The sequence below is a fragment of the Perca fluviatilis genome, chromosome 13 (assembly GCF_010015445.1).
Source record: "Perca fluviatilis chromosome 13, GENO_Pfluv_1.0, whole genome shotgun sequence".
Lineage (NCBI taxonomy): Eukaryota > Metazoa > Chordata > Actinopteri > Perciformes > Percidae > Perca > Perca fluviatilis.
In genome coordinates this window covers 6,789,372-6,810,652 of record NC_053124.1, presented here as the reverse complement: position 1 = coordinate 6,810,652, position 21,281 = coordinate 6,789,372, and the positions used below count along the sequence as shown (strand labels likewise).

At 41.8% G+C, this 21,281-nt stretch overlaps 1 protein-coding gene across 1 annotated transcript; it reads right to left on the bottom strand.

The window, feature by feature from the left end:
• Window positions 1-15,165: 15,165 nt before the first annotated feature.
• edn2 (endothelin 2) lies at window positions 15,166-19,672 on the bottom strand. The gene is made up of 5 exons (XM_039819203.1): window positions 19,467-19,672; window positions 18,674-18,821; window positions 17,870-17,986; window positions 16,744-16,827; window positions 15,166-16,632 (listed from the first exon to the last, which is right to left on the bottom strand). Exons 1-5 carry the CDS (start codon window positions 19,534-19,536, stop codon window positions 16,533-16,535), a joined length of 519 nt encoding a protein of 172 aa, XP_039675137.1. The 5' UTR covers window positions 19,537-19,672; the 3' UTR covers window positions 15,166-16,532.
• Window positions 19,673-21,281: the final 1,609 nt, after the last annotated feature.

The window sequence follows — 21,281 nt, the reverse complement described above, 5'->3', positions numbered from 1 at the left end:
ATGAGATAGACTAATCCAGAGCAAGAACTTGTCGAAAATAAATGACTACATGAAAAACTATCCTCAATTATTTGTCTCAAGCATGTCATGTGATATGCTACTTCAGTACAAAACATATATACTATATATATATATATATATATATATATATATATATATATATATATATATATATATATATAGCAATTGTAAGTCATTGATTAGTCAATCAGCTAAATGACATGTAATGTAATGTAGACGACCGCTCTACCACCTGCTGCCCCAACGCTAGTGTAATATTTTAAATTAAAGGTGCCGTAGGTAGGATTGTGAAGATCCAGGACTTAGCCAAAAAATTTGAACATCAACAACTTCAAGTCCCTCCCCCCACAAGGGAGAATGAATGCGTGTGCATGAGCAGTGATTGACAGGCAGTTAGACCCACCCCCCCCGGCCCTGATTGGTGCATCTGAACCGGGAGCGGTGGATTTTTGCAAATCGCACTACAGGCTGTAGGTGGCGCCAGAGGAGCCGGATTCTTTTTTTTAAATGACCTGCTTCATGTAGTTCTACTGGAACATAGGGTCAGTTTCAGCAAATATGACAGAAAGTTAGTTTTATAAGTCTTACCTACTGCATCTTTAAGCTTTTGGGAAACTGTTGACTTTTATGCTACATTCAAATCCAATGAGAAACAACTCCACAGAGCCTGCATTAGCTCACTTGTACCCACCTATCCTACGCCAGGACTTCATCAGCAAATCTTCCAGTTTCTTCTTCATATTAGTGCATTAATGTATTTCTGTCATGGGACATTCATCTGTCAAACATCAATCCGACATCCACATTCATCACCTTTTAAAAACCATTCCTCACGGATTAGCGGTGATAACTTAACATGGAAAACCCCATTCTTACTGGGTTACACCTTCAGTGGCTCCGCCAGGATGATAAGAATCAATATGCAAATACTTGAATAACCTGAAGTAAAAACGATTTCCACCGAACCATCTATGGCCATCTATGGAGTGACGCTCTGTACTTGAGTATCATATGACAAAGAGCATGTTTCCAGGGGAATGGTAAGAAGGTTAATCTCTTTCCCCCGGCCAAACAAACACTGCTTTGTTAGATGAGGTGGGAGGCGAGCTCTGAGTAGGTTTAGGTCTGCACGAGTGTGGGTGTCTCCAGAAAATCAAACAAGCACTGCATACCTGTTGCCCGTTTCAGTATGATTAATGGACAGATACAAAACATCACATTGATCCACTGCTTCCTCGCTCACTCGCTCTCCCCTTTAGCTGGAAGCGGTGGGAGGGCGCAGAAGATTTATGGCCCTCATAATGGTTTAAATAGGTGAGGAAGCACTTAATAAACAACTGAGTGGATACCCCACGTGGAGGGGAATGAAGACTAGAAATTCTTATCCCATGACGCCCTCTTCGTGCAGGTGGAAATGCAAAACTGTTCCTTTTTTGGAGATTGACCAGGGGTTGAATTAGGATTTGTTATGTGGTGGGGCTCTCCCTAGGGGGTCGGAGGGTATGCCCCCGGGAAAAATTTTAGAAAAATAAACCATTAAATGGCACTTTCTGGAGAGTTTTGTGCAAAGAAATGGAGAAATTGTCTCAGTCTTGATATGTGATATATGTGTGATGATATGTGCAAAACTGCAAGGTTAAGAGCCTACTTTGCATTGTTGTAGTATCAACAGGTATTAGGGCATTTAGCATTTACATTACTGTTAATCAGTCATCACTTGATTACACACTGTATTACCTTGTTATGATATAAGAAGTGACCCATACAATGTGCCAAACAAAATGTGCCACATGAAGAGACAGTGGAGCATGACAGGAGCAACAGCTGAGAAGATTTGGGTCTGTGGTGACCAGGTCCACCTCACACAAACTTCTTCTCCCATTCTCTGTCTTTCCTACAACACACACACACACACACACACACACACACGCACATGCACACGCACAGATCATGCGACAGCGAGAACCGGTTCAACAGCTTGGTCAGCGACATAAACTCGTAGCGGCCGGTGAAGCTTCCGAGCACCGGGCTTCCACTGCTGCGAACAGGGTTTTTAGCTTTAGGAGAAGGCATTTTATCTGTTAATCCTACCGACGGCGACATTTTGGCGTTATGTAGTTGACCCGCAACTACATTATGTAGTTGACCCGCAACTACATAACGCCAAAGTGTCCACTGCGGGTGAATTGTCTGCAGTTCTGGGCGGGTTGTCGCTGTGTTCAGACTGTTATCATCTCAGCTCCGCCGAGACAAAATAGGCATGCCATTTCAAAAATCTTTCATTTATTGTCAAAAATATCATGTTTTCAAAAGCATCACTTTCATCAAATTTTATGTGACATATTTAGACTGCAAGCAGGCACATCCGGACAAACGAGCAGGCTTACGTGCCGGGGCTGAGCCCCGGAGAGCCCCAGCCCAATTTAACCCCTGGGTATTACCAAGTCATGAGTCAAGCGATGTCCTGTTGTTTTGAATACCTAACACAAAATGCATGATGTCGCTGGCGTGGAGTATTAAATATGAATCCACTATCTCCAGTTCCTGTCCTGCATTCAGAGGGGGTCCCTTCTGAACAGGAAGACCGTGGATGATGCCAAACTTAACTCACCTTTTGTCTATCTAATAAATTGTAAAACAGAACACCACATGAAAACCAAGGCACAGGCCTTCTTCAGTCACCCTGAAGGCCTGTGAGCTGCAACGCGTTGGTACATACTCTTTGCTTTATATATATATATATATATATATATATATATATATATATATATATATATATATATATATATATTATGAGTCATATTTCTGTATCTCTGTATATCTTCACTCGAGTTTCTGTGCGGGAAAGTCACCGGACGACATAATCTTCTGAACATAGTCATGCTGAGAAATACAGAGAGATGTGTAGAGCAGATAGTCTTAATTAGCTTTGTATCAACTCATTTGGCAACGGCTTGAATGCAACGGACGTTCATTAATATCAAAACGTTACGCACTACAGCTTTAACTCTACTAAAAATAGGTTTCAAGATTAGTAATGCAGTTTATGCCAAAGTCATTACCCTGTCCCTTCTTAGCAGGAGTGAAAATGAGTCTCAACATCTGTTGTACTCTGGTTTCAGAATGCTAAAGACAGTTCGAGAACAACTAAATACAAAATAGGATGTAGGGTCTACAGGATGATTCTTTTCCTTAGAAACTATCATGTTTTTTCCCAAATGGTGTACAGATTTTTAAGCATTGTATTATCAAATGGCTTGAAAAATGGTGCAAATAGCTACTGTCGATTTGGGCTGAGCCCCGAATGTTTACAACGTCTGGCTCCACCCCTGCTCATTTCTTCATCAAGTTAAACTCACTTCTTAATTCCACATACTACAATCCAACCCGGTCTCACGGCAGTTCGTGTTATGTCAACGTTATTCTTAATCTATTGATACGTGTTCACGGAGACGTTTTTCTCGATTTTTACGTGTAAATGTCACATTATTTTCTCAGGGAAAGGATGCCGGGAGGCGGCCAAAAAGGAAGCTCCATAAGCCGCGAGGCGCCCGCGAGGCGCCCGCGAGGCGCCCATGAGGCGCCCGCGAGGCGCCACAATAATGGGTTGGCGGAGGTTGGGTTTAGGAAAAACCTTACGGGGAAAGGGCGCCTTAAACGCCGGGAGACGCGCCACAGTAACACGCGGGACAAAACGCCACACGCAGGGACACCATCCCCGGGAAACAAAGCGCCAGACACAGGACGCGATCCCCGCTCGCCCGGGTGAAAGTCCTGTGTTGTTTGACCCATCCACCACCCCGACCAACCATTTTCGGCTTTTTATATTACTCCCTACCATTTTCGTGCTGTGGCCACAAAATATGCTTCACATTGAAATACATTACTTCACATTTTCGTGTTGTCCGCCACGTAAAAACCGACAAAAACGTCTCCATGAACACGTATCAATAGATTAAAATAACGTTGACATAACACGAACTGCCGTGCAATCACCATAAGTCCATGCACACAGTCGTCTACGCGGTATTTGTCCATCTGGTGAACGTGCACATTACCACTGTCACGGTGTCCTCGTTGACACTGATCTGCCATAGTTCATCACGTATTCACCTGCTGTATCTGTATATGTACCTGCCCGACAGCAGATGGACATCGTCAGGTGTTTGAATGGCAAATTAAGATTTGGATCTGCAGCGTTGCACACAGGACGGCGGCTGTTTACAGAGTTGCACAGCTTGTTGATAATGTTGCACTGTGAGCGGCTATCGCTGTATCTGGCGAACGTGTGCTCGCACACAGAACACGATGCGATGACAATCTCGACTATAATGTGAAGAATGCCATCCTGTACAGACATGCTAGTGAGCATTAAGAAGTAGAAATGTCTGTTTTAGCAGCAGCAGAAGGAATGTCTGTCTGGGGCCATCTCTGCAAGAAAAATTACAGACAGGTAATTTCCCACTACTGTATATACGGTGGGACTCTTTTGTCTTTGAATGTTTAGCCAGCTGCAGCTTAATGAAACTCATCTTTGAGCTTGGTGAGCTGGCATCCAGGAATGCCTGCTATTTAAAACAGTCATGTCATTGTTTAGTCACTGGACTGTGAGCGAGTTCTTTGAAGCCCTTACGCTACACGCTCTGAAATGAGTTTATTAAAAGTTATCCATTTCTGCAGTACAACGCCGTCTCCTTCTCCGCCTGACCGAGCCCGCTTCCTTCCTGCCGGTCCTGGCTGTTTGGTTATGACTAGACTTCATGTGTTTTGGTATCAGCAGGCATGTTCGGACCGGCGGTGCAGATAGGCCAGTCTGTCCCCAGTCTGTCCCCGAGCCACTCTGGTCCCAGCAAACAAAACCAGGAAGAGGAGGAATGCACCGACGCCGGCTTTCACTGTTCTCGCAGCCAGTTTGGACTGGAACTGTACAACAGCAAGCGAAAACACAAAAAAAACACTTGATGTGTCACAGAGTTTCATATTGTCATATCATTATTAAAAAAAAAAAAAAAATATTGCTTTTTTTTTGCAGTAATTCGGTACCACTTTACAACAAGGCTACCTTATAAAGGGTTTAAGAAAGGTTTGTAATTGGTTCATTAATTATGAACCAAGTAATTATTAATCACTGTAAAGTGTAAATACATCACATTTGATTAATGATTTACTAACATTTTTGATTGGCATACAGAAGCATTGGTGTGTACTGTGCAAACCACATCAGAATTTATTTAGTAACTCATTAGTAAACGGGGAAGTTGACACTTGTACACTTGTATATAGTCATAAAAAGGAGATACCAAGAAACAAGATGAGTCACCTCAGTTAACCGATACCAAAGATGCTGCTGCAGAGAAAGTTATTTTCATACCTCAAATTCCTATATCAGCATTCCCTTGTTTCAGGATGTGATAAAAAAAAAAGGAATTAAATAGTAGCGAATGATGGTTGGGCTGTGCCCAGTGAGTTGTATCCTTTGCTACATGCAGAGGACAACAATCCTGTCACGGTTTCAAGGATTAATTGTTCATCACGCTATCTCCACCAAAAGTAGCTTTCTCATTCACCTTCTTCTACATCATAACAAACAGTAAAACAAAAGTATATGTTGGTATAAATGTAATTCTTTTTTTTGCTGGGGACGGTCTTGCAATAACAAAAATGTTGTATTACAAAGTTGGATGGACTTCCTTATTAACAACAGGAAATGATCATCTCATGATTTGTATCTATCTATAAGCTCTACTGTTAAAGCTGTCAAACTACCTCACAACTCTTCTCTCATTAAATCGTGTACCCAAACTACAAGAGCTAATAACTACGTCACCTCAGATTTTTCATATCTACGCACTAATCTTGGCATAACTAGTTTCAGGTATTCGGCATCTTTTAAAACGGAATGAACAACAAACTTGCCTTAAACTAGATTTATTTTAAGAGGTTATGTTTTCGGTTCGATTAGTCCGATTGCTTGTGGTTTGTCTGTCTGTCGTCAACAGGATTACGGTAAAACTACTGGCCCGATTATCATGAACCTTGGTGAAAGGGTGTAGCCTCGGCCGAGAATGAACCCATTACATTTTGAAGCGGCTCTGAATCACGGAGCATATACACAAATTATTATTTTCAATTTAGTTAACATTGCGAGAAAGGGTGCGAGTGCTGCATTCATGTAGGGTCCGAATAATCGGAAAAATATGTTCACGACTGGGACAATTCTGTACACTGCATTAACATTGTGAGATAGGGTATGCCTTGGCCGAGGTCTGCACTCTCCGGGTGCCCTTGTAGTTAGTTTCTTTTAGGCTTTTTTATGTTTTTACTGGATTTTGGGGCGATTGTGGTTGTCTGGTTGTGTGCTTTTCTGATTATGAAAGTTTCTAGTCTAGTCTCTTAAAAAAAGAGATCTCGGGCGCCTGGTTAGCTCTAAATGACTAAATAAATATCGAATCCTCAGCTCCCACTCCAGTAATTTACGTACAGTCCCTAAGTCAAGTTGTTTCATTGGTAAATGCACATGTCAGTACAATGCCCTAATCTTAATGTATGGAGCCCAGTTAGACTTTAACAAACAATAATAACCACACAATCATGCTGACCATCAGCCAGCGGGTCGGGTGGGGAGGGGGCTGGGGGGGCGCAACAACATGGAATAAGGACTAAGACAAAGCAAAAACAATGCAACTACTGTTATGACAACAGCGTGATTAAGGTTGCAATCTCAATCCCCCATCCAGCCCATATCACTTCCCTGCGCAAACAGCAGACATGCTCCTGTTTTTCCTTTGTTTCTTTTCCCTTCCCGGTTCTCTCCTGTGCTCATGGAATTCGGGGAGGAATGTAGAAAAAGCATCCTGTTTTCATTCCGTACTCTTAGTCAGCTATTCACACTCTGTAGTGCACGCTGGGGGGTCTGGGAGTTCTTACTGACGTCAGGATAAATAACTGTCGCTCTACGAGTAATGGAGACACAGGTGCATATTATCCCTGCATGGCCTAGTTTGGTTTGGCATCCTACAGTACCAGTGTTGGGGAGTAACGGCATACATGTGCCGGCGTTACGTATTCGGAATACAAATTATGAGTAACTGTATTCCGTTACAGTTACAATTTAAATAGTTGGTATTTAGAATACAGCTACATTGTTGAAATCGATGGATTACATGACGATACATGACAAGGTTTTTCACTCTCTAAATAAATTAAGGCAACTCCATGCATTTCCCAGAAGCCCCAATATAAAAACGAAAATATGAGCTATGTGCGTTTCTATCTTGGAAATTCAAACAGCATTTCACATTAAAGAAAGAGAATTAATAGAGTTAATAGAGTTAATATTTCGTTCTCCATATGGAAATATATCCAAATTTCTCCACCTCCAACCTGAAGAAGCATCTTAAAGTAATTAGCCAAGGGTAGTCGTCTGCTGTAGTTTTACTGGTCACCTTCCTATTTTATAGTTGAAGTGCGACTTTACATTCTCCTACGTGCTGATTTACAAGCCCCAGAGCCGTTGAAAGACTGACTAGCCCCAATTGACATGCTATCTAACGTTAGCTAAAATTAGCTTGTGGTAGCTTAGACTGCGGTTAGATTTTTGTAGTATGCAGTTCGGGACTACAAATACAAAAATCTATCTGCTTGTTCAGATACACATTCAGCCAGTTGGAACAGAAGAACACATCTGAATAGGCCTGTTTAGTAAGCTGTATGTGATGGCCGCATTCTTACACTTATAAAATGCAATTCAATGTGGAAGTAATCCAAGTATTCAGAATACATTACTCAGATTGAGTAACGTAACGGAATACGTTACAAATTACATTTTTGGGCATGTATTCGGTATTCTGTAACAGAATACGTTTTGAAAGTATCCTTCCCAACACTGTACAGTACAATGCCTCCACTCCTAGTCAGTCCTACACAAACACAATTTCACTGCACATAAAATACAAGCAAAACCCGTCATATCGTCCCAGTCGTGCGAAAACCTTGATATGTTCAAAACCGTTGCTTTTCAGGAAATGAAAATACATTTTATTAAGCTATTTTTCTCAGACAAAGTCAGACACAATCACCCGTCACTGTTTAAATATGTCTAAAACCCACAGTAAGACATAAAGGATGACCGGCAGCATTGATTTATGAAACATTTTTTAATAATGTATACAAGGTTTCTGCCCGACAGCGACAATATGAACCTGCGATTGACTTTGAATGGTGTCCACTTATTCTCTGTCATTCCATAAACACTTGAACCTGTGACCTGGGATGTCCTGCAGATGATTGGAAGTCTCCAACATCCTCTATAATAAACACGTCCCTCTTGCAGAACAGCCTATCTAAAGTAAACATCAGTGTATGGAGTGACGAGGGGACAGACTCGACACCATCAAGACTTAACCACTGCACGTTACACTATGGACAAAGAAACGCAACGTGTACTTCATAGTAAATAATACATTTTATTTATATAGCGCTTTACATGGTACTCAAAGACACTTTACAGTAAAACCAGCACATTAAAAACAGATAAGCAATACAACCAACACATAAAACAAGCATATTAAAAGCAATTAAAAACAATAAAACCAGTAACTATCATGTGGAAAGCTAGTCTGAAGAGGTGTGTTTTGATGAGTGGTTTTGAATGTGTCCAGGTGAGCACAGTCACGGATGTGTATGGGTAGGGAGTCCCAGAGGGAGGGGGCTGCAATGGTGAAAGCTCGGTCACCCCAGGTACGGTGGTTGGTCCTGAGTGGTGGGGAGAGGAGGTTTGCGTCAGAGGAGCGGAGGGTACGGGGGGGAGATTGTGGCGGTGGAGCAGGTCTGTGAGGTAGGAAGAAGTGCATTCTTCAGCGGGTTCACTGTGTTCCGGTTCTGTTGATCACGACTTCAAAGTACACACGCCTCATTTCTTTTCTGCACAGTCAGGTTGAAGTGGAGGCTTAAAAGGGGTCAAGGGTTTTATTGGCAGCAACCCTTTATTGGCAGCAATAAAGGGTTTTATTATTTTAAAGGGGTGATAGAATGCAAAACTGATTTTACCTTGTCATAGTTGAATAATGACAGTTTAGTGGGTAACTAGGACATACATAGAACCTCTAAATCTCATTGACACCTCTTTTCTCTGCAAATCTCACAATTTGAAACTGCCTCTGAAAACGGGCGAATCTCAACGAGCCCCATAGTTGACGTCAACTATTGCGGCTCCTCCTCATTTGGCTCTAGTCTTTCTCTTTGTCACGCCCCAACATTTGCATAGGCTACACAACTGACCTGAGATCAGTTAGTCTTCTGACTCTAGGTCGTGCAGATCTCAGAAATTGTATACATTGTTCATATGCTATTTTACCATTAAATTCACTTATGAGACTTTTTTATGCGAGAAATCAACTATGTAGAGGTCAAATACGGGCCGTTTTACGAAAATTGATGTCTAATTGCAAATTTTGTCCGACTGTGTGTCGGAGTTCAGAGGCTGGTGCTGCCTGTGTAGCTGCCTCGCCGCCTGGCCTGCCTTCCTTCACAGACCCCGGCCTGCTGTGAGGTAGATGGAGCTCAGTCACGGCTGGCAGCTCACAGCACTCCATACCCACGCAAAGTCACCGTTTTGGGCTAATGGACTACGAAACGCCGCTGCTCTGACAGAGCTCCAGGGCCTCCAACTCCCCTCTTCCTGCTAGCTAAATGCCCGGTGTATGTGGAAGCGTGGCCAGCCAGCTGTAATACGCCAGCATTCTCTTACCACAGGTTCCAGTTACTCTTTTAATGTGTGTAATTATAATGTGTTGAGTTATTTAAACAAACGATTGGGGAAATAAACGCCGCTTGTCCTGAGTCTCATTGATAGAGCCTGCGGCTGGATGGAGCTCTATCAATGAGAGCTAGCTAGCCCTCCTCTTAGAATTCCTCTGGAATTCACAAAAATTCATTAACTTGAAATCGGACACCGTTGTTAGGTTTATACGACATATAGTTAGATGTTGTGTAAGTGGCGTGACGAAATTCAAACTGTAAATATACTCAAATTAAGGCGAAAAGGAAGCTAACTATCCGTGATTTGTAGCTAGGATTGAAGGGACAGTCACAGCTAACGAAACACCTAGTCTTCACAAATATTAATTAACTTGAAATTGGACACCGTTTTTGGGTTTATAAGACTTTTAGTTAGATGTTGTGTAAGTGGCGTGACGAAATTCCAACTGTAAATATACTCGAATTAAGGCGAAAAGGAAGCTAACTATCCGTGGTTTGTAGCTACACATAGCTAGGATTGAAGGGACAGTCGCAGCTAAGGAAACACTTTGTCTTCACAAATATTCATTAACTTGAAATCGGACACCGTTGTTAGCTTTATAAGACCTTTAGTTAGATTTTGTATAAGTGGCGTGACATGTGTGTAACATGTGGTAAGAGATTGCTGGTGTAACAAGCTCGCTGACGGCGCTCTCACTCTCACACAACGGGCCATTTACCTAGCAGGAAGAGGGGAGTTGAAGGCCCTGGAGCTCTGTCAGGGCAGCAGCGTTTGGTAGTCCCTGCTGTGGGCTGCCAGCCGTGACGGAGCTCCAAGTACCTCATTGAAGGCCGGGGTCTGTGAAGGAAGGCAGGCCGGGCGGCGAGGCAGCACCGGCGGGCGGCGAGGCAGCACCGGCGGGCGGCGAGGCAGCACCGGCGGGCGGCGAGGCAGCACCGGCGGGCGGCGAGGCAGCACCGACGGGCGGCGAGGCAGCACCGGGCGGCGGCGAGGCAGCACCAGCAGCTGAACTCTGACACACAGTCTTACCAAATTTGCAATTAGCCATCAATTTTCGTAAAACGGCCCATATTTGAGCTTTATATAGTTGATTTCTCGCTTAAAAAAGTCTCAGAAGTGAATTTAATAACGAAATAGCCCGACAAACAATGTATAACTTTGCAGTATCTGAAATATGAGGCCTGCTGCCGAGTCTCCCATGTGTTTCTATGTAGTTTGCTCAAACCAATCAGCACGTAGCTCATTCTGAATATTCATTAGCATACCATATTTGGAAGAAAAGCTCTTGTTCCAAATAGAGCCATATTCACAGGGTAGTTAAGGGCCTAATAAAATAGCATTCGGGCAATTTTCAGCCTAACCAATGTTACATACCCTATTAGGAGACCTTAAGGAACAGTGTAAAATACCCTATATAATCATTCTATCACTCCTTTAAATGGCTGTCATATTTATATGACAGCTATTTAATCTATCTATCTATCTATCTATCTATCTATCTATCTATCTATCTATCTATTAATCTTTCTAATTTAATCTTAATTCATTTATATATAGGGCAGTGATGGCGTACTCGAGTCCTGGACCCGGACTCGAGTCGCTGTTCTCTGGACTTGTGACTCGACTTGGACTCATGCACTGATGACTTGGACTCGAAGATTTATGAAATCGGACACGAGCATTCATTAAATAGGTTCAGAAGTTGGGTGAAGTTGATGACTACTTTCATGTGTAATGGGCAGGGATGGAGTACTCGGGTCCTGGACTCTGACTCTGACTCAAGTCACTATTCACTGGACTTGTGACTCAACTTCAGATTCTTCTTTGGTGACTCGGACTTGGACTCGAAACACTGAGGACTCAAGACCGGATGCGACAGTTGGTGACTCGACTACAACACTGACAAAGGGTTATATCCAAAATTCATCAATTTGGTTCTGCATAGAACCAGGCCCCCCAGGAAGCTCGGGGCTTTTGAACATAGCGTCCAAACGGTGGAATTGCAACTCCATAGACTTACATGATGAAAGACACGTCTGTAAGACAGTGGATACATTTTTTTGAGCATCACAACCATGGCGAAATGACTAGTTTCACTATCAGAATTTGATCCATTTAGTCTGAAAAGTCTAAAAGAGCCACAGGATGAAATCATTTAATCCCAATTCAAGTTAGCGGAGTGTATTTGTTATTGAGTTTTATGTATTTTAAAGACCTATCTAGGGACTGACATTGCAAATTAGCCTAGGCTATAATTGCTGTGTGTGGTTTATGCTACATACTTGTCCCAATTGACCCAATTTTGATATTTCATATTGTAGTATTTGCAACAGTTGCCTGTGCATTTGGACTTAGTTCCTTGGAAGTCAAAGGGAGAAGAGAAAAACATGGCTGCACCCTATCTGGCACCCAGCGCAATTGCCTTTGTACACCGACGCATGTATCATTCCTATTTTGCACCCGACGCACAGTGGACTTTTCCCTCCACAGACTCACGTCGGTAAATTAGGGAATGAACTTGCGCTCCCGGGGGTGGTTCAGCGAAAGGAGGAGGCATGTTCCAGCGCAAACGTTCCCTGGTGCTATTTTGCAGTTTCAGAAAACAATTCTGGTCTAAAGTCAGTGGCGCGTTATTCAGATGCTATTTTAGGGGCGCATGCTTGGCCGTCATGTAGAGTGTTCAATTTGCTTCTCTCATCTCACAGACCCACCAGTTCACATTTTTGCAAACCATACATAAATACAAGGAAACATATGACCTTGTTTTACACAACATTTCCATGAATCATGGATGTGGTGATGACATAAATGAGGAACTATTAGAGGACTTTAGGAGACGTGATGTTGAACTGCATGTGCCGATGCCACTTAACCCGAATGCCCCAGCAGCAGAGAGAAGAGACAGAAGAGCTGCATCGTGAGGTAATCCCGGTCTAATGTTAGACTACATTGCAAAAATATCACCATGCATTCATAACCCCGTGATTCAGTGAGAGTGAGCCCAAAACATTGGAAAGTATGTTTTTGTGACATTTCTTTATTTACATTTTGTCAAAAAGAAAAATCAATAGCAAACGTCGGTCTCCTCGACTGTGAACTGCTCCTGGCGTGCGCCCATGGATGTATTAAAGGTCCCATGGCATGAAAATTTCACTTTATGAGGTTTTTTAACATTAATATGCGTTCCCCCAGCCTGCCTATGGTCCCCCAGTGGCTAGAAATGGTGATAGGTGTAAACCGAGCCCTGGGTATCCTGCTCTGCCTTTGAGAAAATGAAAGCTCAGACGGGCCAATCAGGAATCTTCTCCTTATGAGGTCATAAGGAGCAAGGTTACCTCCCCTTTCTCTGCTTTGCCCGCCCAGAGAATTTGGCCCACCCATGAGAGAGACATCATGGCTTTCAAACGAGCAAAGTGGCAGTTAGTCAAGGCCACACCACCATCCTCCACCTTGCCCCGCCCCTCCTCCTCAATAGCTACAGACACAGAAATGGCATATCCTAAGGAAAGCTCATTGTGGGATTTTTTGGGGAAAGAGACTTCAGATACAGTATTAGGGGACCACTGAGGTCTATATAAAAGCATCCAAAGAGCACCATGTCATGGGACCTTTAAGAGCGTGCGCCTAGCAAATCTGCCATTATAACAGCAATCCGCCATGGTACAAGCGCACCTGCTTTTAAAGGGAATGTGAGATAATGCTCTGATTGGTTTATTGCACGTTACACCCAAACCACACCTATGAGTAATGTAGGTACTTCAGACCAACCCATTTTAGATTTGTGTCGGGCGCAAGAGTCATTTGTCCCGCCGGTATAATAGCAACAGCGCCCGAGATCCGCCCACAAAGCTACTTGCGTTTGATACTTGCGTTTCAGATCGTTAAAATAGGGCCCTGAGGTTGCTTTCACACCTGACTTTTTACAAAGAACCACTGGACCTAACTGTATGTAAAGCTGACAGGAGCTGACAGGTAACTCAGTGACTGGACAATGTTGGCTTGTCATCCTGCATCATCAAGACCCACGTAGGGACAGACAGCAAGCCATGCAGCAAAGCAGGTATTCAGACCAGGGCCGGAGCCAAATTTTTTTTTGATAATCATATGCCTAAAACTACTACTACCAAGTACATTATTTGGGAAAAAAACATGATAGTTGCCAAGGGAAAGAATCATCCTGTCGAGCCTACATCCTATTTTGTTTCTAATTGTCATCCACCTGCCTTCATCATTCTGAAACCAGAACACAGCAGATGTTGAGGATGAATCATATTCACTCCTGCCACCTGGGGACAAAAATTGTCCGATGTTTCTATTTTTATGCTGCATAAGGTACAGTAGGAATTTGGTGTCAACACAGCATTACTAATCTTGAAACCTACTTTTATCAGAGTTCACAGAATGAATGGCAAGATTTCCCCAGTAATAATGGCAGTTACACGTACGTCCCTACCCAGTTCGTCAAAAAGTGACGCCAAGAGTCCCGACCGAGCGCAGTTTTTTGACGCGCTGGGAGTGAGAAGGTGTTTGTGTTGTTGTTGTTTTCTACTTAATTTGATACCCATCATGTGAATGGAAGCATTCAGTTGTGTAAGATGCCACCACCTCTCTACCAGTAGCTACTGCAGTAGTGGGCCACTCACATATCGCATTAAATTGAAGAACGCTTGCATTGATTGTCTGTGAGCGAAATTGTAAAAGGATAAAGCATTGAACGCCGTTATCGTTCAACGGTATAAACCCTAAAAGGTATCGAGTACCGATACCCAGCCCTACCATCCGGTCACCTTCTGTTCAGGATTATTTCCACAATAAAAAATATAAATGTGTTTAGACTTGTATGAATAATCACATGGAAATAAATTGAAACGCCAACCAACATTACACAAATGTAGAATAACCAGCTCTTGAAAATGTAGGAAATAGCTTTATTTTTTCCATTACATTTCTAAATTATAGGACCAACTGGTCTGATTTCAATATGTTATAGGTATTTTGGAAACAACTGATCACAATGAAAGATTCAATTGATTGTTTGAAAAGCTTATTTCCTTCATTTTCAAGTTATTACTCAATGAAAGAAGAAGAAAGGTTTGCATATCTTTTATACACTGAAATCCTCGGCTGCAGGTCACGACAATATGGGGCCTTTTAAAAGGCTGTCGTATTGTACCTTTAATGTCTTACTCAAATGCGTACTGAAGCTGTCTTTGGGTGTAACACTACTGTGTTACCCTGTTTAAATCCTTTTAACAATATTGTCGTCATGTCATATCAGTATTGAATATGTTAAAAAAGAAATAATGAAATAAAGTGTTTGCTGGAACATGCAGTGAGTGACACGGCAATTAGATATCATAAGACAAAGAATAAAATCACCAATGTGCCACAGAATATTTTCTTCTTTTATTTTGTCATACACAAGTCGCTGCATCATTCGTACAAATATAAATACATCTCTGAATAAGTTAGAGAATAAATAAATTGTTTTATATACAAATCAGCATTTAACAGTAAACTTCTAAGCTGGTAAACTATCCGTTGTACACAGCATTGAGATATTTGAAGAAGAGTTACAGTGAAGGTTTATATTCCCATGTGTCTGTGGGTTGACTACAATCAAACATGGCAGATGGAGTGAATGGATTCATGGCACAGAGAAAGTGCAGACCGCAGATAAAAAGCTTTTGAAGTGCAGATCATAACTGGAGAGTCATCTTTTCCCAGTTACTTATTACAGAGGAAGGATTTGTCGGGGGGGGGAAAAAAAATACATTTGTTGCATTTTTTGGCAAGCTGCAGGTCATTGAAACTTTCTGGCTTATCTTCAATCAAAACATTAAACAGGAGCTATGCAATAAACACTCAAGCCAACACAATAGGCCTACTGTTGTTGTTATGCTAGCAGAAAGTTGACTGTATGCGTGCGCGTGAGTGCGTGCGTGCGTGTGCGTGCGTGCGTGCGAGCGTGCGAGCGTGCGTGCGTATGCAGCTCACAATAGACCTTGCATAAAGCTAACTGTGAGATAAATCACAAAGAAATGAAATTCACTTCACTGAGACCATGTCTGCCAAAAGTGAACAAGCTGCCATTTTTAAGAACTGCCCGATATATATATAAAAAAAAAAATGCTTATGTGTCGTAAACACTGGGCAGGACACCAGATTCCAGCTCTGATACAAAGCAATATTAAACTGAACCAAAGGTCAACAATGACAGAATGGTTTCAAGAACATTAAAGGTAAACATTGACAAAGAGTTCCCAACTAAATACAGAGTTGATGTTGAATAGGTAACAATCCTCGGTGTAGGTGAGTTGTGGATTTGAAAGGAGTGATTTGTCCATATAAACAAAAAAAGCACAGATCAGTGACTGATTAGTCATTGTAAACTTTCTTGACGTGGTTCCCAAAAAGGCCAGACACCAGTTTCCATGTGCTTGGCTTTAATGGATCCTTCCCTGGCATCTATTGTTAAGTTCAAAACAGTTCAAAGAGAGTTCACGAAATGACTCCGAACATTTCCAGCCAGCAGTGTTCCTGCCGTGGTGCTTCTGTCTCGGTGAGCTGCCAGTCTCCCAAGCTTGGTATTGTTGACCAAATGCTTGAACCGTTGCCATCCTTCCACCGCCACATCCCCAGAGTTGCTAAGCCTCTTGACGCGTTTCAAAACCCTGGTTCTGGCACTGAAGGTAGCTTGAAGGAGTCTCCGGCCCATGGAGGTTGAATCCTCTAGTGTTCGCTCAGTTCTCTACCTTCTCGTTCTGCTCCTCAGCCTGTTTACTCCACCCGGGTTCTCGTTTGATGACAGAATCTCTTTTGCGATCACAATGTTGGACTTGACTACAGATCTGCAGGAAGAACAAACGAAAACAGGTGAGCTTTGTGTGTCTTAGAAATGACCATCAATCACAGCACAAATATAGATTTAAAGGTTGGTCCCTAAACGGTTCTTTATGTACCTGAAAGATGCCAGCAATGTGTTGCCGTTTGTGCTTGCAGATTCTACCAATGGGCCCACGACATTAGTCCTTGGATTCTCTGAGCTGTGGACAGATACAACAGCAGCGTTAAAACATGGATATAACCCCTAAATAAAATTAAACCTCCTTTGCCTGGCATTATTATGCGTAACACTTTACTTGAAGGTATCGACATAATCGTGACATGACACTGTCATAACTATGACATGACACTGTCATGAACGTGTCTTAAACGTTATAAACAAGTCATAAATGTTTATGACTTCTGTCATTAATTGTCATTCGTTTTTTGTCATGACAAGTTGACATTGTTTGGGTTGTCTTGATTATGACAACTTGACATTAATCAAAGTGACACTACCAGAAGTTGCCTTGGTCATGACAATTATGTCAAGTTGTCATGACAAAGACATCCTCTGGTAATGTCATCCTGGTTAATGTCAAGTTGTCATGACAAAGACATCCCAAACTAATTTAACGTCAACTTGTCATGACCAAGACAACTTCTGGTAATGTCACGTTCATGACAGGGTCATGTCATGATTACGTCGATACCTTCAAGTAAAGTGTTACCTTATTATGTTAATTGAAGCAAAAGTAGTTCAGGGTTGACTAAGCAATTTCCTTAGAATACTAAACTAATATATCTTTAGATGCTTATGAGCAGGAATGCAGGGTGTGCCTTCCAAAACACCGCCTACTGTAGGATAACATCTAGGTGACTAACCCATACTGGTGGTTTCATTATGGCAAGAAGTCAAAGACGGAACAAACATTTCCTTGAGCAAAAGCAGAAATGTAAACTTTCCCAAAATAGCACTGTTGCTAATAAACCTTTGTGATTTCGATCAAGTCCTGCAAGGAACTGCGGGCCATTCTCTGCACTATGACACCTACCCCTATACTGTATAAACATTATCACACACTGAATCATGTTGCCTCCTCTCTGACTCGTCCTCTACATCAACATACTTCAGGCTCGTCACACACGGCTGACGCTGAAAGAAGAAACTGAATCTTCTTCGATACTATCTAGCATCCAAAGGAGGGTATGTGATGGGCTGTAGATCTAGGTAGATGGAGGAAGGAAGGGAAGGGCGCTTACCTTTGAAGGCAGAAGCCGGAGCAGGTTTTATCGGCTGGGTTAAGGCATTCGCAACGTTCAGCCGAACGGCGCCGGCGACGAGACAGGGGACTTCCAAGGCCATAAGGAAGCAGTTTACTGTAATGGAAAACGAAACATATTAGGACAGTGTTGAAGCAATTGGGAATCTGGGACTAGTTTAGAAATTGTCCATGAGCGCTACTGGGGGTTGGGGTCAGGGGTAGGGTTATACATTTTAAGGTTAGGTTTGGGCTAAAACGTGGCTTACGTGATGGGCGCTACGAGGGGCAGGGGCCAAAGGGGACCATCAGTGTGGAAAGCCACTTAAAAAACTCTTTAAACAAAAACCTAGTTTGGTTATTTCAAATGGATAAAGTCTTTATAGACAGGACGGTCAGTGGAAGTTATATTACTTAAAAAAAAGTCCCTCCCCCCCCATCTACCACAATCTCTCCCCTGTACAAATTAAAAGAAATTCTCCGGTGTCATATTAGACAATTCATTTTAAAACATGATAAATAACAATAAAATAATATGATAATTTATTCACATAAAATATTATAAGAACATTTCATTAAAAGGATGTTGTTAAGTGCTTATTGAATTGATTTATTTTTATTTATTTAAAAAATAAATAAAAAGACACATACCCATCATAAAAGGTTAGTAAAACAAGTGCTTGGATAACGGTGCTAAAAAAGGGAGATTGACTAAAACCCATTAGGCCATTTTTTTTGTCAATCTCCCGGTCTAGTAACAAATGCAGCTCTCTGGGTGTATGTCTGAAGTGCTGTGCAGCCTCACCTTGGCGTGTTGACCCAGATAATATCCAGGTGGCAGAAGTAGATGCACTCTTTATCATCCCAGCTGTTACAGGAGCAGCGTTTGGTCCTGACGCGGTGCGGAGCCTGAGCTGGCTGCTCTGGCCGCTCTGATAACGGGAGTCCACAACCTAGAAAAACACATCCCGAGATTAAAAAAGTGCAGACTAATCCTTTGCGGTAGGACTGTGTCCCGTTTGTGGCTATCAACATGTCAACACAAAAGAAATCCACTTGGCGGGTTAACACCCATTTGTGTGGTTAAACAAATGAGATTGTGATTAATGGTGGAAAATTTTGATTACACTATAAATCAAGGAGCTTAATCCAAGTCAAACAATCCTGCAAGAAGTGGCTGCATCAATAATGCTGTGGGTAGCAATGTGATGACTTTTCAATAAAAGGCTGGTTGCTTATCACAGGAAAATATTCTCTGGAACGCTAAACCCAGCTCTTGTACTCTCTGTGGTGACGGGCAAAGAGTCAAAAGCTGCAGTTTGTATCCCAGCGTCTTCCTCTTTTGCTCAACTAATTCGTGCTGCTTTTACTATTTCGTAACATTGCTCATTTAGGTAAACCTCCCTGACCCTAAAACCTTTATCTAAACCAGCTAAGAAAAACTCTGATAATTGATTGCATGGACAGCCAAAAAGGAATATATTATGAAAGAAAATGATTCTTTTTTTTTTTTTACCTGATTTCATTCAAAATCTACAAATACATTTAAAAGAAAAAAAAAACTAAAATTCCAAGAAACCCAAAAATATGGTACTCACCCTCTTGCAGAGCCATGCAGATGATAAATAAAGTCAGTGTCTTGCGTATGAAGGAAGCCATCATCATCATCGTCACCCCTGTGTCTGATGTTCTGAAGTGAAAATGCAGCAGCAGTCAGATGTCACACTCCCAGAGTCTTTGCGAGTCTGTGCAGTTGTGCGAGTTGAGGCTAAAGAGCAGACAGGTGCTTTGTGTTCACGTTCCTGCCAGGACATCTACTTATACTATACCCCCCCCCCCCCACCCCCACGCGGCTGATATCACGGTGGCCCCTCCCCTGAGTACTCGTCAGAACAGTGTTGATTACACAACACACACATATTCCACCTGCCCTCCTCGCATTCCAGCAGTGACCTTAACAGACAGTGCTGCCAGCGCCCTCGACAGGCCAAGAAGGGCAGGGACAACATGTCAGGGGCCGACTGAGATTCTTACAGCTGCACGGTTTGGAATAAAGAGCCAAATGCCTTCATTTTGTGCTGGTATTGTTTATATTTCAATAGGATAGGACAAAAAAAAAAAAATACAAATATTGAGTGTTTTTGCTTAGAGTTTACACTTATATTATCTTTGGACATGACACCATAACTAAAAATGTCCTAGACTGAGACTGACATTTAAGTGCTGTCCTGAAAGTTACAATTTTGACCAGTGTAAGAAGAAGTACTCTGATATTTTACTTGAGTATATTTTTTTTTTAGAAAGAAGCACATACATAATATCTTTGAATTATAGTTAGTAATATATTCATGTATAAGCATCACTAATGTTGGTAAATGTAAAGCTAATTTCAACCAGGCTACTTGATATACTGCTGGGTAGTTTAATCCATAATATATCATAATGATGATTTATATTTTGTATTAATAATCTGAAACCTGCAAAGTAATTTGTGACTTATGTTGTCCGATATATAAATATAGTGGTTTATAAAGTACAATATTTGCCTCCAAAATGTGCTGAAGTAGAAATCTGAGACACATCAACATCTGGATTTGAGTGAGGTAACAACAGTGGTTATATAAGAAGTATGATGAGTGTGTTTCAATGTGTTTCAATCTGGATGTGTGTGAGAAGAAAGGGAAGAGAGAAAAGCAAAAAATGTAAGACAAAAATGTGTCCAGGAAAAAAAAAAAACTAATGAGGTAATATGAAAAAAAGAGAAACATGAATTAAGGGAAAAAAATAAAACTAGAAGCCCGGTAACACTTGCTGGCAAGCTACAGGGGCCACCAAGCAGCGCTGTGAGTAGACACTGCTAGGGCTGCACGATATGAGGTAAATATCCAATTGCCATTAATTTGACTAAAAATGCGATTGCGATATGATTCACAATGTTGTTCATTTGTGTATCATTATTTAAATTTTCATTGAAAAATATTAAAATATTCTTATAAGGTCTCAGCGAGGATCTGTATAAAACAGAGATTTTTTTTCTTTAGTCTATAGGATACAATTCATAGGCTGGGATGTCTCCGTAGCGCCACAGAACTTAATTCAGAATGGTTTGACACATATTTTGCCTTTAATAAATATTGCGCCCGCCCCTGCGATTTGGATATTGCAGAAGTCCATATTTCGATTTCGATTAAATTGCGATTAATTGTGCAGCCGTAGTCACTACACCACCAAGCTTCTAGAAACACATAACACTAACACATTTCTTTATGGTACTCTCTGGTGGGACCGCGGCTGAGTAAAATCCTTCCATAGAAAAGATATCTCAAACTAACAAAAAAAAGCTGATCTAACCAAAGTTGGAGTTTCACACACAGAAAGCCTGCCTGGCAGCGGCTCTGTAAGGACTAATGTAG